This window comes from Nanorana parkeri, unplaced genomic scaffold (genome assembly GCF_000935625.1).
Source record: "Nanorana parkeri isolate BGI_ZX_2015 unplaced genomic scaffold, ASM93562v1 scaffold113, whole genome shotgun sequence".
NCBI classification, from domain to species: domain Eukaryota; kingdom Metazoa; phylum Chordata; class Amphibia; order Anura; family Dicroglossidae; genus Nanorana; species Nanorana parkeri.
In genome coordinates, this window is record NW_017306381.1 from 2,027,998 (window position 1) to 2,055,981 (window position 27,984).

The window sequence follows — 27,984 nt, forward strand, 5'->3', positions numbered from 1 at the left end:
ATAGAGCCGACCAGTTTAATTGTCACAGGTCGGCTCTAACTATGAGAATGAGTGGAGATCACTCACCTCATAGATCTCCTTTAAATCCTATTGTCTTATTGGATTTGTACATTTGGACTGTTGCATCCTTTGCACTATTCCTGGCACTTTTGTATTAGATGTATAGAAGTTATTTTTGTGTTCTATGCACATGGTCTCTTTCTTGTTTTCTTATGTTCTGTTTAGTTAACATTCTTAACATGTGATGTAAAAACTTAATACAAATGTACTGAATTAAAATAAAACATGTGCTGTTACAGGGAACATTTAATGTGACAAGATTCTACGCCTCACCTCCTCCTCGTCTCTTAGTAATCAAATCGTGGAATCTGCTTACAAATGTTTAGCCCGATGGTATTACACTCCTGTACGTATGAGCTCCATTTCTCCTACCTGTTGGCGGGGGAGTGGGGGGGGGTGTAGTTATAGGGGGTAGTTTCTCATTTCTGGTGGTATTGTCCGCAAATCAAAAAATTTGGGTCCAGTGTTATCCATTATATAAAAATCATTGCAGGCATACCTATAACATTCGATTCATGGGTTTGCCTAGTTTCTTGTCTAAACACGTCGGAGGGCACATACAAAACAACGTTAGTTCCACATCTTCTCAATGCAGCCAAACGTACAATTCCTTCTCCCTGGCAATCTCCATGTACTTCATCCACTGGGGATTGGTTTTGTAAAATTGATCACTTGAGACTGATGGAGGAACCGACATCCGCCTCTCGAGATAATTCCGCTCAGTTAAAAAAAAAACACGGCACCTCTGGATCCGCTTCAAACTTTACACCACTTTACTTGCACATTGTTACTTCACTGGGTATAATCTTTGCTATCGCGTATTGTTACCTCAATGAAGTTGTACATTTTATCTTTTAGATTGTAAGCTCTCACAGGCAGGGCCCTCCTTACCATATTGTCTTGAATTGTATTGTGATTGTAATGTCTTCCTTATATTGTAAAGCGCTGCGCAAACTGTTGGCGCAATATAAATCCTGTATTATAATTAATCATGCTTCTGCCGACTTGGGGACACTCATGCTCCACCCCTTTTTCCCTCTTCAACGTCTTCCTCTCTTTTCTTCTTCCATCTCTCTTTCTTCTTCCTCCCATCTTTCTTAGTCTTTCGCCCCTCTTAGACAAGTCTTCCTCTTTTCCTATTGACCTGTTCTACGGTTCCTCTTGGTGGTGTTCTACTATGCTTTGAATTTTGGACACCGGGTTCTATGTCTAGTCATGTGAAAGTTGACATTGACTACTTGTACTTGCTGAAATGTGAATTTACCTTACATTTAATTTTTGCCAATGTCTTGTTTTCTTTGTGATTCTGTCATAGTATAAACCTAATAAACTTTGATTAAACTTATAGGGAACAATTATAAATATCAATTGTGCCTAAACAGTACTTGGATAGATCGAGAAGTGAGTGAGCGACGCTATGTGTTTGCTCACTTCACGATCTACTGAGCCGACCTGTGACAGTTTCACTGTCACACGTCGGCTCAGATTATGAGGCTGAGTGAAAATCACTTGCCTCATAATACTCCTTTAAGGCACTGCTGCCTCTCACTGCTAGTCCTAGGAGATGTAGTGTGAGATTTAGTGATGTCGCTACTCTGCTGCTCACTGTTATCCTTGCTGAAGGCACTGACATGAGGAAGCAAAGCCCTGCCTCCACACAGAAACAGTGCAGAACAAGGCATGGTATGTCAGTAATGGGAAAAGATCAACTGCAGGGAGACCCGAGGCAACACTGGTGACCAGTCCTTTGCCCCCTGCCTGCCTTTCAGTTCACTTTCTCTAAGAGTCAATGTAGAGATAAATAACAGAGCCTTCATAAACATAACAAAGCCCGCATAGTTACAATCATTTAAAACTAAATATTCAGATTCTTAAATAACCCCAAGTGTGACTTTTTTTGTAATGTCCACACAGTAACTGAAACAAAGAGAATAGGGATGCACTGATACCGTCACCAGGCGACAAGGGAGCATGGACCCGGCTTTCTGGCCAATCATGAAGCCGGGCGCCGTGTAATGACACAATGCCCGTTTCCTGATTGGCCAGCTTCTCGACCAATCAGGAAGCCGGGCAACGAGTCATTACACGGCGCCTGGCTTCCTGATGGGGCAGGAAGCCGGCTGCACACTCCCTCGTCATCAGGTGACGAGGGAGCATGAAGCCGGCTTTCTGGTCAATCAGGAAGCCGGGCAGCGTGTAATGACTCGTTGCCCGGCTTCCTGACACCGCGAGCTTAAGTATCAGGCAAGGTATTGGAGCTGGCTGAGGGGTGGCCCATAAAAGAGCCTCCCATGTTACCTGTTTTAACCATGATCTGATACCTCACCCAATCTATCCGTGGTTCTTCTCTTACCAATTGCACACACCACAGTGTTCGCCTCCCGTCCCCAAAACACGATCATGCATGGCTCCAACTAAAACTTCATATGCAAAACTGTATTTCTTGTCAACTACACAAAATGTAAAACACAATGTATATGGAGATTTATTTCTATACAATATACTAAAAAATGGGAACATGATAGGACACCAGAATAGTTGGTTGCAGCCAGAACGGGGCCACGGCACAGCTACAGCTGAATGTAAAGGAGGAAATTTGTGTCTGGAAATGTGAACTTGCTTTTGAACCTGAAATGAAGACACTTACGGTGCAGAGCGATAACGAGGTGAAGGACGAAAAGGAAACGTGAAAATGGAGTAAGACAGAAGCTGACAGCAAAGAATTTAACAGTCTACAAGTTAGGTTAGGGTAAAAAGGAAGAGAAGGGTAAAAATCCATTTCATGGAGTACATTGAGGGACACAGGAATTCAGAGACTGTTGGGTTATACTGCCGTCTACTGGAGGATTTGGACTATGGCAAACTAAAAAAACAAATTGTGGCCATTCTGGTATAACCCCTGCAGTCCCAGCATACCTCAGTTTTGTGGAAAAGCAGTACCAAGAGCCTGATCATAAACACAGAGGGTTGGCGTAGGACCTGTGTTATATAATGAAATCCAAACAATGGATTTTATGGCAACTACAAAAATCCTATTTTTTTTTCTTCCATTCAGAGACTCAGGAATTCAGAGACTGTCAGGACATCCAACAGCTCAAAAAGCCACCTGAAGAAGCTTACTGCAGTCCAGCGGGGTCCAAGTACAGCCTCCAAAGCTAGTAATGAGAAAAGGCCAATCTGGATAGCTGCAGATAGAGACCAGCTCTAGCAGTTATTACCATTATTGAAGAGGGGAAAAAAAAAAAAAAAGCTTTAAAAAAAGTTAGACCTTTCTCTGCAGAGTTGGGGATAAGGCGTCCTTCCTTCTAGGACACTTGCAAAAAAACGAGGCATGCTGGGAGTAGGAAGGGTTATCTTGGGATGGCCAGGATTTGTTTTTTGCTGTCTAGATCCTCCTGTAGGAAGCAGTATAACCTGACCAGGGCTTGAAAAAATCCGCTCGCCCTCTTGTCCGTGACGAGAGGACGGCATAGCCCGACGAGTAGCTTCACGTCCCGCCGTTGTAATCAAATGGCCGGACGCGGGCTTTACATTCAAGCGATCGGGCGTCTCTAGAGACGTCAGATCGCTTGTATTAGCAGTTGTCACTGCCGTTGCCGGTCCCGAAATCCGCTGTGCTCGGTGTGGCCGGGACCGGCGAGGCTGCTCTGTGACCGGAGATCAAAGGGAGATCAGTACAAAATCTCCCTCTGAACTCCTCTCCGGTCCCCAAATGCAGGAAGTGTTGTATATTACATCACTTCCGCATTCTGCTGTCACTCTCCAGCTTCAGAAGCTGGTGAAGCAGATCTCTGCTTCATCAGCTTCTCTGGTGCTCCCTAGGGGACATTAGGGGTCTTGGGAGACCCCTGATGTCTCCATAAAGAGGACCTGTCATGTAAATTGGCTATCACATAGGGAGCTTCTTAGCCTCCTATGTGATAGCAATAAAGTGAAGTGTAAAAAAATAAATACAAAAATTAAAGAAGCATAAAAAAAAAAAAACCTCTAAAAAGGAGAGAGGAAAGGAAGAAGAGGAGCCAAGTTAGAGGGGAGAGAAGCCAGGTAAAAGGGAAGAGAAGGGGAACAGCCAGGTAAAAATGGAGAAAAAGAAAAAAAAAAAAGGAGAGGGGAGGAGACAGGTTAGAAAAAGGAGGAAGGTAAAAGCCAGGTCAGAGTAGACAGGAAGGAGGGGAGGAACCTGGTTAGAGTAGAGAAGTCTTGTTAGAGGGAAGAGGAAAAGAATAAGTTAGACAGGGGAACAGCCAGTTTAGAAGGGAGGAGCCAGGTCAAATTGGAGAAAGAAAGGAGGGGAGGCAGACAGGTTATACCGGAGAAGAGAAGGAGTGGGGAAGCCTGGTTAAGGACAGGGGAAGAAAAGGGGAGAAGCCAGGCTAGGGGGGAAGAAGAAGAACAGAGAAGCCAGGTTAGATGGGAGAGGAAGGGAAGGAGCCGGGTTAGGTGGGAGAGGAGCCAGTTTAGATGGGAGAGGAAAGGAAGGAGCCAGGTTAGATGGGAGAGGAAGGGGAGGAGCCAGGTTAGATGGGAGAGAAAGGGGAGGAGCCAGGTTAGATGGGAGAGAAAGAGGAGGGAAGCAGCCAAGTTAGAAGAAAAGGAGGGGAGAAGCCAGGCTAAAATGGGCAGAGGAAAAGGAAAGGAGAAGGCAGGTTGTATGGGGAGGAGCCAGGTTAGAAAGAAGGAGCTAGGTTAAAAGGGTAGGGGGAAGGAAGGAGCCAGGTTAGATTAGAAAGGAATGTGAGAAACCATGTTGTAATGGGGAAAAGGAAACCGGGGAGGGGGGTGGAGCCAGGTGAGAGCGGGGAATCCAGGTTACAGGGGGGGGGCGGGGTTAGCATAGAAGAGAAAATAAAATGGTCTGGACACCAGATGAGGTAATTTTGAGTCGGACATGATAGCAGGCAGGCTAGTCGGGGGAATAAAGCCGTTGTTTCTGCAATGAGGCAGAAGGGAACAGAAACTGACTAAGGGTTACAAAGGACAGGAAGGCAGACTAAGTCTGCACAGAACAGAAGGCAGTAGGTTAGCAAATATTTAAGGAATCAGGCAAGAGGGAAAACAGAAAAAATGATGGTTAAAACTGAACTCCAAGCAAACAGTCAAATACATAGTAGTTTTAACTTCCAAATGGTTTACAATCCTGTCATCTAGCCACCTTCTGCTAGATAGCATAGTCGGGTCTGCAACTTCACGCGCAGAGAAGCAGCACACTGATGAGGTCAGCCCTCTGCTCTCTCGTACTGTGCATGCGGCAGAGGCTAAATGGCTCCTAGTGGTAGCCATCCCTCTTTGTCTCTGTGCTGTTATACAGGAGGCGGATAGGACGTCAAACTCAGGTACTTACACTAGCAGCAGTTAAAAAATACATTGAACATTTCTTTAAAGCATACATAGTTGTATTAGTTTATGTTTTATCACATCTGCCTGGAGTTTAGTTTTAAGACTTGGAAAGGGGGTGACTGGTTTTGTGGCAGAATGTGCTGGACTTGCCCCTTTGCAGTATGATGTACAAGACCGTGTAAAAGAACAAAAGGAATAACTGAGAGCGGAAAATAAGCTACAGTGGATAGATATACACACTTTGTTCTGTATATATTTATACATATTATATCCAGGACACAGGCTTAAACATCCCCTGGCAGATTAGCAAAACTAGCTAATACGTATAACCTTTTATGTAGAGCAACAATTCATCGGGCCCCCTCCTCGCTCCCCAGAACGCCCATTGTCAGTCTTCGTCTCTCCTCGTTATTCCTATGCGGTGTGGTTCCAGGGAAGATGTCAGGTGAGGAAGAGCAGGAATCAGATAAGGATAAAATAATATATAATACAGAACTCCATCCCACCCACCCCTCCCCGCTTACGTATAAGGGTATAAAATAATAAGTCCAAAAATCTTAAATCATTTTTCCCCCCCCCACTAGTCTGTCTCACACGGGCAGATTCTCCTGGCTGTGCGCTGGGTACAAACTGCAGTCGTTCTTTAACACTGGCAATGCATCGTCCCGTTTGGTGACAGTGTTGGCACTGCAGGCTCTACGCATGACGTTATACAGTGAGTGCAGTGCGTGGGTTGTAACACTGCTTTGTGCACTGCAGCCTCTCCGCGTAATGTTAATGCATACTATCAGCAAGCAGCATGGGTTTGCGTTTGGGTTCAAAACAATCCCCAAAACAGCTCGAAGGCCTCCATTATACCGAGGCTGCACTAGAGTGTGTTTTCTCTGCCGTCTGTGTTATGGCAAGGCCAAAGTTCCTGCCCAAAATGGGACTTTAGTCTCTCTATTTCCCCCAACCCTCCGGGAGAGGCGTGGCCCAGACCTGTTGATACTTCCCATGTTGTCACGTCTTGGACCTCTCTCCCATCTTGCCCTGATGTTCGGTCCCACCTTGTGCGTAACTAGGAGCTGGAGAGATGTTCCACTTGGATGGCACTGGTGGAAACAGTCAGACACAAGTCTTTGTGGTGGTCATTCTTGAAGGGGTTCATGTCGAAGGAGCATTGGGGTCCTTCAGATGTAGGGGCCTGGGACACAGGGGTGAAATGAGATTGTGAGGTCATAACCTGTGTTGGCTGCTGGGATTCTGGGGCATTGTGTTTCCTCATGTGTTTCATCAGATAGGTCTCCTGCGGGGAGAATGGGGGAAAGAAACAAGTTTACCGGCAGGAAAGGAAAGGCACGTCAGGCAATACACAAAGAGGCTATATAAGAAGAACATATGTTTTCTACATGCAGTAGAAAGCACAGACGTCTGCAAGAACACACGAGGGCCCAGTCACACCATCAAGAGTGAGTTCCAGTGCATTCGGCCTCAGGAATGCACTGGAAAGAAACCCGGCCAGACGAACATTTGGCACATTAGTGCCTGCGTTCTGGTCCAATGCGATCTGCAAAAAATAGCGCTTGCAGCATTTTTTGCAGATCGCTCTGGACAGGAACGCAGGCACTAATGTGCCACGCATTCGGGTGCCGGAGATCGTAACGCGGTACGATTTTCCCCATAAAACTGAGCCGGCTGGGTTGCATTCCAATGCGTTCCAGAGGCTGAACGCACTCCTGATGGAAGTGCGTTTTATGATCCTGAAAGTGCAGTTTTATGATGCCTGCTTACACTGAACAGGGCCCCTCATCAATAAAATGGAATTGCACTTATATGGAATTTTCATGCTAGTGACATCTGTATTTAAGGTTTACTGTGAGCGGTGCCATCCGCAGTCATTACGAGCAACCGTTACCTTTTAGGGATATCCGGTAAGGAGTGCAGCAAGATATATGGACATTGACATGCCAGCCTGTCTGTCCTCTTCCAATAAAGTACCCACACACAAGGTGAGAATAAAAGACAGTGACTGGATATTTCATACAACAACCCCACCTCCAGTTTGCTCTGTAGACATGCATTAAAAATCACCCGCAGTGGCCATCTCCAAAATGAGAACACCCATAAGTAGGGATACACCGATACTAGTATCAGTGACAACGCTGAGCATTTCAGTGAGTACTCGTACTCGCCCAAATGCCTAACCCAATACTTCCGGTATCAGGAAGCCAGGCAGCGTGTCACTGCCCGGCTTCCCGATTGGTCGGAAGCGGACAATCAGGAAGCCAGGCGCCGTGTAATGACGTCACCTCCTGACAAGGGAGAATGGAGCCGGCTTCCCGGCCAACCAGGAAGCCGGGCGCCGTGTCATTACACAGAGCCCGGCTTCCTGATTGGCCAAAAAGCCGTCTCCATGCTTTCTCGTCACCTAGTGACTAGTCACCTAGTACCGAAAAAAATATATCAGTACTCGATACCGGTATCAGTGCATCCCTACTCATAAGCACATCAGTATTATTGAAGTGCCTGTTCTACACTCCCAACAAAAACTGTTTCAACACTCTGCTGGTGTGTGATGGCTCAACATAACCTGATTTCACGTACTTTTACTTTTTGAATTGAGTGACAAATTAATGACTTTTAAAGAACTTCATAAGACTGCAGTTGTTTTTTTTTTCAACTGGTATGGGTCAGAAAAAGAAAAAAAAACAAACCGCAAAAAGCACCTACAGGCACCCAAAGGACTGCATGACGTAGCAAAGCAGGGAATCAGAGTAGTATAGTGCAATGGAAAAGCACAGCGGCAGTGCAATCTAGCTTACCAAGGGGGTTACTTGAGAAAAGCAAAACCACACTAATCCCCACAGACACCTACCGAAGTGTACGCTCGGCTGCAGATGGAACAGGTATACACTTTCGCATGTTTGACCGTGTGCGTTGACAGGTGAACCTCCAGCGCAGAAGCGTCGGTATACGCCCGGTGACAGTTGTGGCACTTGAAAGGTTTATCTTTGTTGTGCTGCCTTCTGTGAGACTGAAGAACAAAAACACAAGGTACAGTTATAACATTGAATTCACTTAATTGTTAAAAGTGTCTGAGGGAAGAATGGTCTGTGAACAGTCTGCGTTGCTCAACAGTAACCAGGGCTAAAGCTCCATTTGTCGTAGAAGAACAAAAAAGGAGAATACGATTGGCTGCTTTAGGGCAATGCAGGCAGTCTTGAGTAAATTTTGCCCCAGGTGCTTTCATACAACAAGCCCACTGCAGACTTTAGAAAATGAAAAGTATGACCACTAATCCTCATCCTTCAGTGAGTCCCAGCCTGCCTCTTATAGCAGACAGTGGAACGCCACAGTGTTTGCTCCACGCTGCGGCATGCACTTGTGAGTCATGAATAAAATACAGACCATAGTGTGCAGCCTGCCGTGTCTCATTAAGGTTTCTCTGTTTAGCACTGCAGAGAGAACTCCTAGATTAGAGAAAAGGTTAGCCACAAAATGTGTAAGGTCATGTGACTGGGCTCCCCTCGACCTGGTTTCCCCACCATTTACTGTTCTAAATGGAACCCATTGACAGGAACCACCTCCTCCAATCACAGGTTGTTTTGCATTCTAGGAACAGTACAACTTTTATGAATGGAGGTGAGAGGAGGAAAGGGCGGGCAAGTGACACAACGTCTACAGACTTTCACACCTCTACAGGCCAGATTTGGGTCAATATGCTCACTTCAGTATGTTAGCACTGAAGGGAATGAGGGGACTTAACCAGCAGTCTGAATGTGCCCGCCTCAATGGAATTTTGGAGAATTTAGCAGGAATCAGATAAGGATAAATGCCGTCCGTCCGTTTTTTTACTACGGGCGGACGGCAAGAGGTTAACACTGGCAATGCATTGTCCCGTTTGGTGACAGTGTTGGCACTGCAGGCTCTACGCATGACGTTATACAGTGAGTGCAGTGCGTGGGTTGTAACACTGCTTTGTGCACTGCAGCCTCTCCGCGTAATGTTAATGCATACTATCAGCAAGCAGCATGGGTTTGCGTTTGGGTTCAAAACAATTCCCAAAACAGCTCGAAGGCTATTTTTAGACACTTTCAACCCTTTTCAGGAAAGGAGTGCAAAGCAAATGCACTGTGCAAAGCACTGAAACCCACAGCAACTATTTCACTATTTCCTCCATGCTCAGTTCCCAACCGTCAGTGTTCCAAACTTCAGTGTTTATTTCTGAAAACAATGTTCCGACTCCTTCGGCTTTTTTTTCTTCATACCTACCTCCTTCCAAAGTCTTCAAGCTAGTCACATGACAGGTGGGCTCTTCCTTGGATCTTCGCCCAATTGTTGGCGGTCCTCAATGATGCAAGGAGTGGTGCTGAACACCAACACTCTCATTACATCACACTGTATCATTACACTGAATGCAAGGCACCGTGGTGACACCCCCATCCGGAGAGCAGGTCCATGAGGCCCTGCATTCCCAGTATGCCTTCAGGGCTGGGTCACACCACAAAGGCTGCGTTCGACCTCTGGAACGCATGCCGGCCAGCTCCCTTCGTTCAGGGGCGTGACGATGCATTGAAGTCAATGGCACCACAGCCACTCCATCCCCCCCCCACCCCCCGCAGTGCGATCGCCCGCACCTGGAACCCAGGCACATTAGTGCCTGCGTTCCGGTCCAGTGCGATCTGCAAAAGTGCTGCAAGCACTATTACACCGCCACACCCCCTCCCGCAGGGAGCCAGCAGGGGTGCGTTCCAGTTCCAGAGGCCGAACGCTCTGGAACGCAGCCTTTGTAGTGTGAACCGGCCTTCAGACTTCTGGGTTAAATGATGAACATGAAAGACTGGGGAGATCTTGTGGTGGAATGAGATTACGGTGGGGGACAGTGTTGGAGAGGAGGCAAGTATTTCAGCCAGAGCTAATGGATTTATTTTAAAGCGTATATGTCATGACAGATTTTGCGGTGTCTGCAGACAACTGCGGACAGTTCTGAATTTAACCCGAGGGTAACTATTTTTTTTTCTTTTTTTGCACTTATCAAATATTTAACAAACCTAAAGGGAGCAAATAAGAGAAGTTTATTGTTAGCGTTCACATACACTTTAAAGACAGGCTGGAGCCCTATTGAAATCAATGTGGACGCGCGGCAACTGCTGTGTGCACTAGCATGCGATTGCGCGGTCCGGGGACATGTGTCGCGCAGGTCTGAACCTAGCCTGATGGTGCTACGCAACTGCGGAAAATGTAGGGAACACTGACGAAGCAAGACAACCTTTGCAAGAACATAACGAAAGGACAGGAAGTGTTGTCAGTACCTGCAGATTGGACAGCTGGGTGAATGCCTTCTCACATCCAGGGTGGACACATTTGTAAGGTCTGTCCCCAGTATGAATCCTGTGTGCAAGAAACAGAAAACAATACTTTAATTATAGACACGTAATCATAATCTCTCCTCCGGCCCCCTTACCGTGTGTGCTGCTGGAGGTGAGAGAGCTGGCGGAAGGCCTTCTGACAGTAGCGGCAGTTGTACGGCTTGGCCCCCGAGTGGATGCGCAAGTGCTGGGCCAGGTAGGAGCTGTTGGCGAAGGTTTTGGAGCAGTGCGGGCACTTGTGAGGCTTGGACACCACACTATGCACCTTCATGTGGATCCTGCCAGAACAACACAAGGGTTGGGTCTGGGCCATTCAAAGCAGATAGATGGGAGCTAGGACAGTGTATAAGACTAAACAAGACAAGATACTGCACTTGTGTACTGGGCCATTTACTCAACAGGACATGGGCCACAAGAACAATCTAGTATTGGGACGGTATTGGCATAACCGAAAGGTGGACAAAATGACTGTGGAATTCAGGACCAAGTCAGTCCAGTCTAGGAGCTAGAAGGTTCTCCAAAGGCAACTTGTCACTTCTGAAATGGTCCAATCAGCCTGATTAGGGTTTTGAAACGTTCTATTTTACTTAATTTTGCCAGGTTACCCTCTTTGCATGAAAACAGCTTGGCTCTTGACTTGCGAGATCTTGCTCGTTACCTTAAAGTTCAACTTTTATGCCAAAAGAATTTTGCATTTCTGTGCAACCATTCCTGGAATTTACACAGTTCTGCCACAAAGTATAGTCATAGGCAGGGCTGGACACTCTCCTTCCTTTCTTTGTAACCTCCAGGATATGGAAATAATGTCTGAATACAAGAGTCAGGTGTATTCTTAAAGAAGAACTCCGTGCCAATCTTAACCCTTGCACTGTGCATGCCAGCCGGGACAGAGATTTGGGCGAGTTCATCTTTGTTATTTTATTTCCTTTGACAAAGGAAGCACTTAACCCTTGCAGGACGGGGGCAGCACTATGGCAATGGTTAAGATTTCATATGCCCGGAGTTCTTTGATCTTGGTGAGCTTTGTGCAGTAATCCAGTGTGAGACTTGGTGCTTCCAGCTTCTTGCATTAAAGACAGCTCACTGCTGCTCTCTTTCCTTGTGCAGAGTGACTGATTTGGTCTCCGTCCCCTCCTGTAATGAAGACCACTCACTGCTTCTCTCCCCTTGTGCAGGGTGACTGGTCCTGTCTCCCTCCCCTCCTGTAATGAAGACCACTCACTGCTTCTCTCCCCTTGTGCAGGGTGACTGGTCTTGTCTCCGCCCCCTCCTGTAATAAAGGCCGGTCACTGCTTCTCTCTCACCTTGTGCAGTGTGACTGGTCTGGTCTCCACCCCCTCCTGTAATAAAGACCGGTCACTGCTGCTCTCTCTCCTTGTGCAGGGTGACTGGTCTTGTCTCTGCCCCCTCCTGTAATAAAGGCCGGTCACTGCTTCTCTCTCTCCTTGTGGAGGGTGACTGGTCTTGTCTCCACCCCCTCCTGTAATAAAGGGCGGTCACTGCTGTTCTATCTCCTTGTGCAGGGTGACTGGTCTTGTCTCCGCCCCCTCCTGTAATAAAGGGCGGTCACTGCTGTTCTCTCTCCTTGTGCAGGGGGACTGGTCTTGTCTCTGCCCCTCCTGTAATAAAGGGCGGTCACTGCTGTTCTCTCTCCTTGTGCAGGGGGACTGGTCTTGTCTCTGCCCCTCCTGTAATAAAGGGCGGTCACTGCTGTTCTCTCTCCTTGTGCAGGGGGACTGGTCTTGTCTCTGCCCCTCCTGTAATAAAGGGCGGTCACTGCTGTTCTCTCTCCTTGTGCAGGGTGACTGGTCTTGTCTCCGCCCCCTCCCGTAATAAAGGCCGGTCACTGCTTCTCTCTCTCTCCTTTTGCAGGGTGACAAGTCTGGTATCCACCCCCTCCTGGAGTTTTCTACAGCCAGCACAGGCTATGTACAACACAGTGATGATGTCACTGCTACTTTAATATGGTAATAATTGGATTTGCAAAGTCAAAAGGTGCGCCCAAAGTGAATTTACATCCTTTGTGGCTATTGAGAACTATATTTTGAACAAAGGTTTGTGCCTGGAGTTCAGTGGCGAGGATAAAGTGTCTCATAGGGAAGAAGGAATTAGAAAGAAGACCAATGTAGAACGAATATATAAAGGAGTTATACCCTAAAGCTGACACTATAGACCCCGTTTTCCCCCCACAGTCAGGCCAACTGTTTTTATGAAAGAATAGCTCTGAAAAATAATTTTCTTAGTACATACTGGAGTTCAGAAGTGACAGGTCCTTTTAAAGCAGCCAAAAGACCAAGCGTCTCCAATAACATCAAAAGAAAGACAACACACAATGTTAGTAGTGGCTGGCCGCTATGGATTCATTTCATTTGAATCCTGGCTTTTGGGATTTTGTCCAGCCCTGGCCTAACCTACACCTGCAGAAGACCTAAGCAGTATGTGCAACAGTATGAAGACTAAGCGCTTGTTCACACCACACAGTGTGCATTACTGTGGGCATAACGCATGTGCTCTGTGAACGCAAACTGCAATGCATTGTTGGAACACATTTCTGTGCTTGCTTCCCCTTTTTATTTTTTTACTTTGATGTACTCCCACGCACTGCAGCATGGTGCAATGCAATACAGCGTGTCAACACTTGCTGCTGAAAAAAATGCAACGCATCCTATTTTTTTCAATGCATGAGAGTAAACTAAATCCCTAGGACATAAGACAAATTGCCATTTTCGTGGGTCATAGTGTGTTGGGTATGAGCCCCAAAACACTGATTTATAAAAACAGGAGTAAAAATTAAAGTACACAATTCTACAAGTTGTGTCTTCTCTAGCATTAACACTAAGTAGGAAGGAAACCCCCATTGAGGACACGAAAAAATAACCACGGGTCAGCAGGAGCGGAAGCAAGCTATAAGGGGGAGACGGTTTTCTGTGTACCTAGTGACGTGCCGCCAAAGGGGTGAAGCCCATTACATTTTCTGTATCCCCAATGTACCGATACAGACAAATTCTTTTAAAAAGATACTGAAAACTCCTGACTATATTATTAAATTGACACAATTGTTTTACAATAGAGATCTGAACCCTGTATGTATGCACAGATAGAGCAGGACTAAGAGTTCTGAGAATTAGATTAGTCCAGGGTTGGACAAATTTACTAAAATTAAGGAACCGGATATCATTTTAGACCTCGCCACATCTCTAAAGAAATCAAGATGTTCGGTCCCTGCAATAGAAGAGGGATTAGACTCCAGCATCCCGTGTCTCTTACCTCCCCTATGTTCTAGCACTGCAGCCTCAGCTGAACTCTGATATCTGACACGTCAGGTGCCTGTCACCCCCCTCTCCATAGCACTGTGGTTCAATCCTCTGACCTTTATGCCACGGCTGTGTCCCATACTGAGGCAGGGTCAGAGGATGGAACCATGGTGCATGGCAGGGTACACAGGCACACGACACACACAGAAGTGGTGAATATTGAAGAGACTGATGTGCTGAAATGGGGGAAATGGAGGAGCTATAGGCCACAAGAAAGGCAAGAGCACCTTCCCTTCCCATGCAGGGATCGAGCGTTTCTATTCGTTTGGAGAACAGACAGGGCCTCTTTAAAGTACACCTGCCATGAAAGAAATACGGGGACTCAACTATCTTAGTCACTGACCCAGGACAAATAGTGAGATCAAAAAAGTCAGTTATCTGCAGATTTGTTTGGGATGCACTGAAGGAGGGTCAGCTTGACAGCTGAGCATTAAGCATTTCAGGTGGTCAACAATGGCAGCCTTCACGTTTCTCTCATGACAGGTGTACTATATGGTAGCAAAAGCAGCATGTAGGCAGGGAGTTGGGAAGGGGATATGACTTTTTTTCTGGGGTGGGGGGCATGTTAGCTCCCTGGCATCTGGGATTGATCCAGCCCTGGACAAGTCACCCAAGTCTACAGAGGATGAACATGTAAAGATGTGGGCTGCGACTGGGTACTTTGTTAGGTGGGTGGGGAGGGGAAAGGGCACATGCTGGTGTCGGGGCTCCCCCAGCTCTCTCCTCCGGCCCCCTTACCGTGTGTGCTGCTGGAGGTGAGAGAGCTGGCGGAAGGCCTTCAGACAGAAGCGGCAGTTGTACGGCTTGACACCTGAGTGGATGCGCACGTGCTGAGTCAGGTAGGAACGGTTGGCGAAGGATTTGGAGCAGTACGGGCACTTGTGAGGCTTGGACACCACACTATGGACCTTCGTATGGATCCTGCCAGGACAACACAAGGGTTGGGTGTGGAAGCAATCTTACAATGAATGTTGTATAACTGGCTATGTAAGTATTTGTAAAGGGACGTGTTGCATGTGTTGCATGATGATATGAATGTGCATCCTAGTGTGACTTTTCTGATGGTGTATGTAAGCCAAAACACTGCCTCCCTAGACCCCTGACATTCACTGAGACATCCAATCAGTCTACTGGGAATCCATGACACCTCTTGGAGCTTACACAGGGATTCCCTTCCTTGCTGCATGGGCAACACAGAGGTTAACTGTAAGATATTCTTTTTTGCATGGATATGTTAAGAAACAAAATTCAGTTTAAGCTGGTCAATGATATTAGATGGCGGTCACAACACATATGCATGCATGTTTCTGCACTGTGCCCAACACTAGCCTAGCATCAAGGGAGCATCATCATTTGACTCTTCACCCCACAGATCGATCAGCTGGTGATGTCTGCTCATTTTTGAACAGATACAAAAACACTGTAATCTGATCATGTGATAAATATCTGATCATGTGATATATATCTATGCAGATATTGTGGCAGGGCCATCCCCTCTTCTGTGTTACACTATGTTAAGCCTTGCATGTTTATTTGGGGATTTTCTAAGGTTGTAAAAGGCAGTCAAGATTGGTGCTGCTATGTAAAAGAACGAACAAGGCGCAGGTCCCCATACAGATGATAACTCTATGTTAGCTATCCCATGGCACATTGCCTTTATTTACAAACCTTTAATGAAAGTAGACGTATGCAAAACTAGCCCTAGACTATTTAACACCCTCCACTGCCCTATGCTCTAAACTATAAGCCAAAGCTGTTTAACACAAGTCTTCTCCTCTGGGCTCCCTTAGGGCCATCCACAAGAACATCCCAGGCCAGTGGAGGAGTGATTCCATAGAAGGTGGAAGCCTCTCCTGGTGTGTGGCCAGCAGCAGAATCACCTACGTCAGTTCAGCCTCAGACAGTTGATAGCTGACTGCTGCAACATTGGCTGAGAACATATGTTCCACCAAAGGAAAGGATCTGCATTCAGGCAGTATCACCGATTGGCTGGCTCTGCCTCAGGGTTAGTCTTTTGCCGAAACCATTAAACCCTCTTCTAGTGCTAGCCAACTTAGAAAGCCCATGGCACTGTCTATTCATGCAAACTATAAAGCAGTGATAGTTTGTACAGGGACTGGACAGACCGCCAAGAGGATCTAAAAAGTACTCCAGGTCCTCACTAATCTACAACCTAAAGGGGTTTCTAATATTTAAAAGGGACTTGGAATGGCTTGCTCTTGTCTGAACATGTTTTATATTCAACTTCAGAAGTGTAAGGCATAGGTACCTAAAAATAAATAGAAGCTCTGACCTTCAAGAGAGCACCCTTTTGTTTAGTGATAGAGAAGCTCTGCCCATTTCTTTGAATGATGCGGCTAAAGCTGGCCATAGACCTATAGATCATCTGCAGATTTTCTATGGTCAGATGGAAAAAGTGCAACAGATTCCTCCATCTACGCTAACCTGTGTGGATGGAGGAATCTCCCGCTGGGCCAAGATTCAGCATCTTGCTAGTCAGCCCAGTTGGCTGTCAAAATACCAGAACTATCTGATTGGATTCAGGCATTGTTCAGGTATTTTGAGAGCCAGCGAGGCCGACTAGCAAGACACTGAAGCTTGGCCCAGTGGGAGATTCCTCCATCCACAGTTTAGCCTAGATGGAGGAATCTGTTGCACTTTTTCCATCTGGCCATAGAAAATCTATAGGTGTATGGCCAGCTTTAGACTTTGGCTGGTCTTCAATAAGCCTTTCCTTCACCCCCCAGCCCTGAGGAAGCCTACCTGGTTGATAAAACTCTGCATGAGGTGCAGCTTGACTGGTTGATTATCAATATAATCTCTTCCAGCATGTGTCCTACTGTTGGTCAAGACATGTCAGATTTCAACCAATCAGACTGTACAGCAGGCCCCTAGTCAAAAGCCTGTGAAGTCATCAAGAATATGGGGTTGATGGACACTAAAGGGGGGTGTTCGTGGTCAGACAGCCACAACGTTGTGAGCAGGTTGTTCACAGAGGCAGACATGCAGTCCCTGCCACTACCAAGTAATGGGTTCTGACTTGAAGGACAGACTTATATTCATACAGCTGTACCCAGTCTCTTTACATTTATAAGGACTGTACTAGTCCTGCGGTGTCTCAGGGTCCATGTAAATGTACCGTCTATTTGGCAGCAGTGGAGGCAGTGTTTTTGAACTGGTGTGTAGTCTATTTTTGTGTAAGGTAAGTGTTTATAGTGTAAAGTGAGGGGATAAAAAAAAAAAAAAAGAAGAAGTGTGTGCATTGTGAGTGTTGCACCTTTAAAGTTAGGGGAAGAAAGGTGTTGGTAAAAGGATAAGCAGCTGTTAGAAGAATCAAAAGAGAAGACATTTACGTTGCGTCTATGGGAGGGATATGGGTATGGGTGGATGAAAAGGGGTTTCAGGAATGCTGGGAGAACACAACACTCAAAACACTATGGAACAGATGGCTCAGTTTGGTTAGATGATGAGATCTCACTACATCTATGGTATTTACAATAAGCCAAGGATGAGTAATGCGCTAAAGAGAAGCACGGCAGACACAAAGCAGTAAGACAATGGCCATAGGAGGCTAGGGGAAGCAGAGGTAGAGAAGCCAAGCCACGTGGGCTAGTGGGTAACATCAGCTAAATTAAAGCCAGCCAGGGGATAACAGAGGCAGAAAGACAGATCAGAAACGAAGTGGCGAAAAGGGAGTTGCAAATACTAAATCACACATAAACAAAGAATAACTAAAGTTTTTATCAGTTTTTCCACTTATGAAATGCCCACCTACGTATAATTGTAGTCCAGCTCATGACTGTGGCAGCTGGATGAAATTTGCATACTGGAGTACCCAGTGTTCGTGTTCAGGGCATTGAAAAGCCAGACTGCTGTAGGTATGAAGTGCTGATGCCTAGGGTTGCCCTAGGGTTTAGCAGCCTCTTTAGGCCCGGTTCACACCTGGGCGTTTCCTATGCTCTGCAAAACGCTCAAACACCGAAATCCCATTATTTCCTATGGGTATGGTTCACACCTGGGCGTATTACAGGCCGTATGAACGCTACAAAATGCCCTACGCCCAAATAAGTACAGCAGCTTCTTTGGGGCGTATTTGCAGCGCGTATCCATTGGGATACAGCCAGGTAGCCCTCGGAAACGCGCGTATGTCACTCGGTTTTTTAATCCGCGAATCGCGGTAAAAACGCGCGGCACGAAACGCACATATTCGATACGGCTAGGTGTGAACCCAGTCTAAGTCTTCTGTCAAAGCTGAATCTCAGGCCGCTCTGATTGGCAAAGGTTTGACAATCCTGATGAGTTAAAGCCTTCGCTCCCATGCCTTCTGCCAGTCAGGCTGCCTATCATAGCAATAGGAATGTATTGGGAGGGTTAAGCAGCAAGCTTTGACACCCGAGAAAGTCCATGCTTTGTCTGTTAAGAGTGACCCAGCATTTGGCTGTGACAGGAAGATCTAAAAGGATGCACCTCTAGGTACCTTGAGAGAGACTACTGTACTGTAGTTCATTTTTACATTTTAGAAAACTAGGCCAGGATTATCAACGTCAAGCCTGTGACAAGCTCACTACAAACTAACCTGCACTAAGCTCTGTTTTTCCGGATTCAGATGCTCCCGATTAGCAATTATGTCGACGTCACATGTTTCAGAAAGCACGTCACTGATCTTTGGTCCTGTAACTTGCATTATATTTACATGCATGGGAACGGGTTGCATGGAACATTAGTGCTGAGTATTGGTGGCTGCTGTGCAATCATGGCAACCCATAAACTAACCAGGAAGCCAGACTTGTCATTTTTCCAGCATTCACACTATTCCCCACCTTGGAATATAAAACTACTAGTCCCGGTATGTTAACAATCCCGAGAGTTCTGTCAATGTGAACAACCATCTGGACTTTTGAGAACCCAATTTAAAGACTAGAACATTGAGTTTTAGTATTAAAATAGATTGTTAAGGTAACATACATGTGCGACTATAGTTGCATCTTAAGATTGTCTTCATATCTTTATTTAAATGGCAAATCCGCAGAAATACAAATGCAGAAGCTAAGCAAACTTGAACCTGGTAGGATACGGCTGTAAACAGCAATGCCCGGCCATATGATGAGCATTTGTAGACAAGAACACTGATTTTTAGTATTCTGTGTTTATCTGTTCCTTTTTGTGTAATGACTATGGCACTGCTGGACAACGTCCAAGGCAGATCTCTGGTAAAGTTATGGTTCTGTTGCTTGGACAGTCACTGATCTGCGTACAATATACTGTATATTCTTCTTCTATGAAGGAAGCTCCCAATACAGAGAAGAAAGGCAAGCCCGGGTGATAAAAAGTAGATAAAAGGAGGACAGCAGGGAGAAGCTATGGAGTAGCAGCATGGAAGGCAAGGAAGACCATATCTATATTAAAGTAAATGAAGAGCAGCTAGGTTCATGTGACAATAGACAACACACATGATAAACAGAATTACAAAGAACAATGCAAGCGCATTCAGTAAAAGTGACACGACAATATATAAAAAGGTGTTGTGTACATGGAAAGGTTAGGAAAACACTTGACACAATGTCTGAATGGAAACGCTCTCTGTGTAACAAAGGCAGATTCTGCAAACCTATAGAACATCACAATCATATCACTTATCTTCTGACGCCTAAAGATAGCCACGTACAAGAAGATTCTGTTACAGCCAAATCAGCAAAATGTAACACTGGTCAATACGTCTGTCATTTCAATATTGTCTGTACAATACCTGTGGCACCTTTTATTGCCCCCGATTTGTCCAAATGCCAGGCGGTTCTGATAGGCGAGGCTTTGGTACATGCAGAAGCTTGTCCACTCCCCCTACAGGTTCATACTGATCAGTGAGGCAGCTCATCATGATGATGATGGCAAAGTAAGAATGTCTAGGGACTAGAGGGAGCAAACAAACTCTGACAGTATCAGCAAGTGCTGATCCTTTGGCATAATAGCCTGGGACTCGGGCAAATAGGATACACTAAAAGATGCTGCAGGTATGTGTAGTCACCATTAGCTTCAGCAGCTAGTCTCCTGTAAACCTCATTTTATAAAGTGCCTGGGAAACTTGATTGCACTGATCATCCAAAATCTTATTGCGCGTGGCTAACTAAAACACAAACCCAGGAACCCTGCACCCTTCATGCTACTGAGGAACTAAAAGCACCAATGTGTTCTAATAGCCAGTGACCCTATTATCTAAGCAGGGGTATGCTATCTGTGGTTCGGAAGGCCAAAAGGTCATCTCAGATTTAATTTTCTGGGTCTCCAGATTTTTTAAGTAAACCAGCTTCTCTAATATCAGGCAGGGCACCCCTGTGTTGTCCTTTTCAGTGGAGGGCCAAAACAATGGCCTGCTGACAGTTTGATTCTTGGAAAATGGTCATACTTGGGATCCATCACAAAAACATGTATCTATCCAATGACAGGCCTTGCAGGACGTAGCCGTCCTAGGTTTTAGCATCTAAGGAATCACAGATTCAGAGATATTGCTGTCTGTCAAAACTTGGGCTTCAACAACCTGTAGAATGGGTGCATGGGTCCTTGAGACAGAATATCCTGATGATCTGCAGGGGGGTGTGTGAATTTTAAAAAAACCTACTTGTCCAAGAGCTAAAGCGCGGGCCAAATCTACTTGTCCCTCATGACAATCTACTTGTCCCAATACAAAAAAAAAATGTTTTAATCAAAACTAGGGATGCACCAATACTGGTTTTTGGGTATCGAGTACAAGTACTGTTATTTTGCTTTCTGTACTCGTCGATACTGAGCATCAGTGCTTCCGTTGTCAAGGAGCAGGCTTCCCGGCCTCCCCTGGTGTCACCTTTTACACTTCACTGGGGAATGACAGCTGCCTGCTGAGGGAGCTGAATGTCAGCGCAGCAGGCAGTGGCTGGGAGCAATAGCCAGTCTGCTATTGGCTATTTTAAAATGCAGTAGCCAATAGCAGGCTGGCTATTGCACATGCCCATTGCCTGCTGTCAATCAGCAGAAAAGGGACCTGTAGGAGAAAGTTCTCCTTCAGGTCCTCCTCTGCTGATTGACAGCAGTCAGTGGGCATGTGCAATAGCTAGCCTGCTATTGCAATTTAAAATAACCAATAGCAGGCTGGCTGTTGTTCCCAGCCGCAGGGAGCGCCGGAGGGAACAGGGAGCATCGGAGGCACAGCGGGGGGAACCTGGAACATTGGAGGCCCAGCGGGCGCACAATCCACCAATGAGAATCATTGACATTATCATCAATTTTATCGATTAGTTGTTGCAGCCCTAGCTGTGGAGGAGGCTCCAATCTCAGAGCTTGGGCCAGGAGCTCTAATCTCAGAGTGAAGAGTCCAAAGCTTCCCCTATAGGAGAAAAACTCTGGCACGAGCTGCGTCAAGGCCTAGATCCAGATACTCCAAACATTGAGTCGGTTCCAATGGAGATGCCATGAGAGTGAAGCAGGGACAGTACTGGGGTCAGCATCGTGGTGAACACCCAAGGTGCAGATGATAGGCTGAAGAGTAGGGCTACGAATTGGTAGCACATAGCACCCACAGCAAAAAGTAGAAATGCAGATGCACTAAAAGCATGCGGACATGCAGGTGTGTGTCCTTGATGTCCACAGAAACCAGAAAATCTCCCTGGTAAAGGAAGGCAACAACAGACCTAGTGGACACCATGTAGAATTTCTGAACTCAAATGAAGACATTTAGAGCTTTGAGATCTAAGATGGGTTGGATGCCTTGTTTGGGTATGAGAGTGGTGAAGAGGCTGAAGTAGAATCCTTGTAACCATTCTGCCAAAGAACCTGGGGCAATGGCACCTTGGTCCAGAAGACCTGAAAGGGCTTAATGGAGAACTGCTAGTCTTTGTGAAGACACAGGAAGGATGGAGGTGAGAAACCAATGAGAGGGCAGGAAACAAAACTCCAGTTTGTAGCCCTGGGATACATAAAATCATAAAATAGTGACTACAGAAAAAGACCAAGGGCTCCGTCTTATCTGACTCTGTTTTTTTCTTCTTTGTCTAAGCCTTTGTATACAAGCATAGATCTGTTTGTCTCACCTCCTGCACCCAAACATCCAAGAGCAAGATGTCCAACCATCCGCAAAAGGTTAACAAATGTCCCCTCACTCTGGAAAGTAGGGATGCACCTTCACGTGAAAGAAAGCATGACTGAGGATTTGGCAGACTTTGAGGCCAGAGAGAGCCTTTGAGAATAGAGTCTGGAAGGTGCCCTATGCAGAAACCAGCGCCCAAAGGTCACCTCCAAGCTATCCCTGCAATGTCTACTCTGGTGGAATCCAAACAAGGTACTGCAAAGGCCAGGCTGAGGGCAACGTGCCAGATGGCTGGAATCGAAAAGACTAGCTCTAGCAGCAATGTAGGCTGAAGAAATGTTTTTGTTTTTTTTAAAAAGGAAAAAATAGTGCTAGTAAAAATGTTTAGTCTTTTACACAGCAGAGCTGAAGAAAGCTGTCGGTCCTCCTAACGCTAGCAAAAATATGGGCCAGACTGGTAGTAGAAGGGGTTATCCTCGGCTGGTCTACATTCTTTTAATATTGGAGGTGGAAGTATAACCCAAAAAGGTGAAAGATGTCCCTCAACAGATAAAATAAATAACATTTTAGGTGAGCTTTACTATTTTAGGTCCCCAGATTATCAGCTACACCTTTATTTCTACCAGGTTTTAGCAGGGACTCCTGTATTCTTGGAAGGTTCCAGAAGAACAATTACAAGCCGACTGACTGTGACCTAGCAAAATGTCACAGTTGACATCCACGAAGCTTCACAGAAAAGGCATCCTCTAGGGCTGTTGAAAGGACATGAGAGGGAGACTTGCGAAAGGGCCCTAGGGGAAAACAGTATTCTAGGGCAGGGGTAGCCAAACTCCTCCAGCTGTGGTGGAACTACGAATCCCATGAGGCATTGCAAGATTCTCACAGCCAGACAGGACTCCCGGAGAGAGATGCATTATGGGATTTGTAGTTTCACCACAGCTGGAGGGCTGGAGTTTTTCTACCCCTGTTCTATGGCCTATCTCACAATAACTACAAGCTGTGCGACGCATTTCAGGCATAGCGCACTGCGATGGCTGAAATGTGTGACATAGCTTGTAGTATCCTTTGATGCTACACAGCTTGATACTATCCTTTTTATGCTCCTTTATTCACTAGGAAATATGCTAGGGTATGTTTGAGAATTGGCACTTAATCCTCAAACATACCCTAGCACATGCCCTACTCAATAAAGAAGCATAAAAGTATAAATTGCGTGAGCCAGCAAAGAGTTAACATATGCTAGCCGGCACTGGGATCCTGTAGTTCCTCAGAAGCTAAATGGCAGTGGGTTACCTGACCTTGCGCTTGTTTGGTTATCTGTGTAAGAACTGCCCATTAATGTGTGTTGGCGTGAGTGAGTAAATATGAGCTAAAGCTAACATATATGGTACAATGCAAATGGTGAACATGTATGTGTCATGTGACAATACTGAACAATCTGGTAAATCTCATACATAAATAAATTGGATCATAATGCAAAAACAATTTTCAGGAAAAATACATCTTTACTTTTTACTTTTTAATTGAAATGGGCAGAAAAATAAAAACGGATACAACTAGTTCTCTCCCTTTCTACATTTCCTGCTAGTCAGAAACCCGTTCTTGCATTATACCCCAGCCCCTCTTACCGTGTGTGCTGCTGGAGGTGGGAGAGCTGGCGGAAGGCTTTCTGACAATAGCTGCAGGTGTATGGTTTGGCCCCCGAGTGGATGCGAACATGCTGGGCCAAGTAGGAGCTGTTGGCGAAGGTTTTCGAGCAATGCGGGCACTTGTGAGGCTTGGCCTCTGTGTGCGACTTTGAGTGAATCTGCATCTCCGACTTTGAAAAGAAGGTGATTGAGCACATGCGGCATCTGCAACACACAACAGGTTGGAATGACAGCTCTGGAGACAGACTGCTGTAATTATATAATAAAACAAGGGATCAAGTAGAACGATTGGGAAATAAGCCAACAGGCGTCATTTTAAAACAAAAACATGCACCGATACTTTTCGGATACCAGTGCCGATACTTGGCATTTTCATGAGAACTCCCAGGGTTGCAGCGGTTGCAGCTGGGACCTGGCTCTGGCGCTCCACCACTGTCCTGAAATCATTAGTCTGTATTGTTTTAGAAAAAAACTGTCACATGACACCAAAAAAAATGTATCAGTACTTGTAAGTACTTGGGCAGGTATCAGTACTTGTACTTGCAAAAATTGTATCGATGCATCCCTTATATATATTTATAAAAACAAAATCATACATTATAATAGAGATGTACAAATCCCAGGAGCTCCGTGTGCTCCTTACACAGGACAGCGGCCTCCTAACTTTGGAATTTTTCTCTAGTCTAGTAGCTGGAAAATTATCTGTACTTGTACCGAGTACAGTACTTGGTATCGGTGCATCCATAGCTGAAAGCAGTACTAAAGTTGCTATTGCTAATCGCCTTATGAAAACGCTAGATGCCTGGCTGAATCTGATCTCAAAAACCTTTCAGACTATAAGGCAGTGTCCCAGAACAACTATGCAGATTAGTCATGTCACAACTCCTGATCTATACACTTGCCTCAGGTAAGTGTCTCAGAGAACCTGAACCTTTATGTTACATAGGTCACAGGCTGACCTTGATGGACGGAATATACCTACTGCTCAATGTTCTACCAGGTGACTGCTGGGATTGTATAATGCACCAAACATTCTTCATATACAAAACTGCATTCTACTTCATGTTGTTGTCACACTTTGAGAATGCTTCTTGGGACTAGCATTGTGTGACTGCAAAGCATACACCCAAATCTGAAAACGGGGATCCCTAACTAGTACATTTTACTGGGAGCCCTCGTTTGGACAACAGAAGAGGTCCCAGAAGAGGTATGCCAGCACAATAAGCTACAAAAAAAACAGCATGCTCCTGGCCATGGGCGCAGAATGGCTCACCTGGCATAGAACAATGACCCACTCCCAGCCTCTAACACAGAATGATGGCACACTCCCAAAGAACAACTTCACGCTCCTGCCCATGGACACAGAATGATAGCATGCTCTTAGCCACAGAACAGCGCATTTCTGGCAGAAGCCACAGAACACATGTGTACTACCAGTGTCAAGCGCAGAATGATGGCACGCACCTGGTGGCAGCCACAGAACAAGAGCAGGCTCCAGGCGGCGGGCACAGACCAGCACGCTCCTGACATTGAGTCAGAGCGGCCACAAAATTATGCCATGCTTCTAGCCACAGCCCAGCAGCACGCTGCCAACAGTAGTTCTAGAAGAGTGCCAAACTGATCCAGAGTGTTCTCCTTTAGACGGGCATTATCAAACACTGTCTACAACCTCCTCAAGCAACCAGTTACCTTGTTACCATCCACTATGATACGATCCCCAAACAGTGTACCCACCAGCCATTACAACATATAACATGGAATATTTTATTGTATACGCTGGGCATGCAGCACAGTGTCGACAGGCTTTGGTCTTTTGTCTATGGGCAACCTGCAGCTTCCCTCTGACATCAGTTTGAGACACTTCTCTACTGCAGGCTTAATTGGCCTCCCGACCTGCTTCTGCATTCCCATTGACATATAGGGAGAATAGCAGTTCTGAAGCAAAGAAAACCTGTCCACACTGGTCCATCGTCTGTACCATTTCTCTCTGTACACATTGCAGTAGAACAGTTCCCCACCTGTATGTCTTCCCATCTTTGGGATGATCGTCTTCATCTTCATTTGACAGGTCATAAGGGTCATGAAGCTCTGGTAGTGTGGGTTCTGGGATACGCTTCTTCTTACGGCCACGCCCTGATTTTTGGTTGCCCCCATCCCCAACGTCTGGAAGCTTAACCTTGGCGATCTCAGACATGACTTGTAGGGTCTGTGTGCCAGGCAAAGTAGAAACGATCATGGTAGACGGGGCTGAGATGGGGAACGTCTGGCAGGACGAGGACGGTGTGGTCACCAGAGATCCAGAAGGGGAAGTGATCACCAGGCCAGCTGTATTGAGAGAAGAGAATATTTTTCAGAAAAGCAGATCATCAGCAAGTCAGAGGAAATATTAAACAGGCTCTTTAATTAAAAGGAATTATTCTTCTAGGGCTGCAACTTATGATTATTTTCATAATCGATTAGTTGGCTGACTATTTTTTCAATTAATCGGATTAAAAAAATTTAAATAAATACCATCCTTCATCTAAAATAAAATACACAAATGCAGTGTTACAAAGTGTTCTTCAGAATAAAACTGCATGCACAATTTTTTGCAATCGCACTGCACTGGAATGCACGGAATTGCGGTACTGTACGTTCCAGCGCAGGCAATCACACTGTGGGTGGGAGGAATGCTTGGGGTGCCACTGAAATGGCAGCAGAATTTGTCAGGCCGAAAATTCCTTTCTTTCCCATCTTTAATTTTTTTAATAATTGTATTGCTAGCACATGGCGCTTGAATAGCGTCAGCCAGAGAATGACAGCTGTCAGTGGCAAGATTCCGCAGACGGCAGCTGAATGTAAATACAGCAGGTAGTGGGCGGGTGCAATAGCTAGACTGCTATTGGCCATTTCAAATTGCAATTGCCAATAGCAGGCTGGCTATAGCACCCGCCCACTCCTTGCTGTACCCTTCTCCTAGCGTGGAGGAGAGAGCTAGGTGATCCAACCAACTAATCGATAATGAGAATAGTTGACAACTATTCTCATTATCAATTAAATCGATTAGTTGGTTGCAGCTTTAGATTCTTCATTGCTAAAGTTTACATACCCTGTCACAGTCTCATCCCAGTTGTAGCCCTTTCTTGAAGAATCACCTTTAAAAAGAGGCCCTGTACTAAAATAACTATTTTTAACCTACGTTAAAGGAACAGGATGGTCAGGGCAGGGAGCGGGTGTTTCTTCGCTGTAGATCTACTTTATTAAAGTGACATTAAAGTCACATCCCCACAATGCTGCTTTAAGGACTTACCTTAAGTGATGCCTCTTGATCCGTTCATCTTCTTTCCAGTAGTTTTCAGGAGTCCCTTCAGCGCTAGTGCCGGTCTCTAATCAAGTGCAGTCTCCTTGTGTCCCACGGTGTCTGTCCGACGTGCACGCTCCCGCCTGCGTGCACTCACTCACCTCCACTTTGTCTCTTCTCTTCTCCCAGCTGAAGATCTCTACTGCGCAGTAGAGAAGCTGGAATTTACAGCCGGGAGCGAGTGGCATAGACACAGGTACGTTTTTACCTCTTTGGTAACATTTTTTTTTAGGTTTTTGCTAGCAGTAGATATATGTAAAAATAAAAATGTGAATAATTCTGCTTTCAAGAGCACTTGGTTTTCCCAGAAAACATAAGTGAAACACTAAGATACACAAATAGTAAATATACATAAAGTGAAAGCTCTTACTTGCGGTCATGAGCCCGGTTGTGGGGACAGGGAGGACTGTGATGTTCTGCGTGACCGAAGCTTGGCTGTGCGGGATTCCATGAATCTCCACCTTGTTCTCTCCATCCAGACTGATCCCAGCAGGCAAAGACATCGACATCGACGTCGGCACAGTCAGAAGTGTGGGGTAATGTGTGCTCAAATTGCAGCCCTTCTCCTGAATGAGCTGCTCTTTCACTTTGTTCAGGAACATGGAGTTATCTATCTGCTAAGATGAATGACATGGGGTTACCAATATTGGAAACAGGAGTCAGACACTAAATCACACACAAAGACATGAATACGTTCAGTCTTTAGGTCCAAGCACCCCTACCAGAACACAGAGCTAGGTCCTGGACCTCTGTGCAGACAACACTGTGGTTCAGCACTGCTCCCAGGTCCGGGACCTGCCCAACCCTGTGACTGGACAATGAAACAAAAGCAACACAGCTCTAGTGTATTTACAGCAGTCAGCTTCAGCAAGACAGAGGG

The 27,984-nt window shown here is 45.8% G+C and overlaps 1 protein-coding gene across 8 annotated transcripts in view; it reads right to left on the reverse strand.

Moving 5' to 3' along the window:
- Positions 1 to 6,142: 6,142 nt before the first annotated feature.
- ZNF384 (zinc finger protein 384) overlaps positions 6,143 to 27,984 on the reverse strand; it is a 36,158-nt gene continuing 14,316 nt past the window's right edge. For 2 of the 8 annotated variants that reach the window (XM_018553219.1, XM_018553217.1), the window contains 8 exons: positions 27,475 to 27,721; positions 25,783 to 26,089; positions 23,744 to 23,968; positions 14,801 to 14,983; positions 10,844 to 11,026; positions 10,692 to 10,770; positions 8,255 to 8,413; positions 6,143 to 6,685 (listed from right to left, as the gene is read on the reverse strand). In XM_018553219.1, the coding sequence (XP_018408721.1) occupies positions 6,458 to 6,685; positions 8,255 to 8,413; positions 10,692 to 10,770; positions 10,844 to 11,026; positions 14,801 to 14,983; positions 23,744 to 23,968; positions 25,783 to 26,089; positions 27,475 to 27,721 (1,611 nt within the window). In that variant the 3' untranslated portion in view covers positions 6,143 to 6,457. The remainder of the gene's footprint in view (positions 6,686 to 8,254; positions 8,414 to 10,691; positions 10,771 to 10,843; positions 11,027 to 14,800; positions 14,984 to 23,743; positions 23,969 to 25,782; positions 26,090 to 27,474; positions 27,722 to 27,984) is intronic. The other 6 variants (XM_018553218.1, XM_018553223.1, XM_018553220.1 and 3 more) reach the window with 6 other exon arrangements.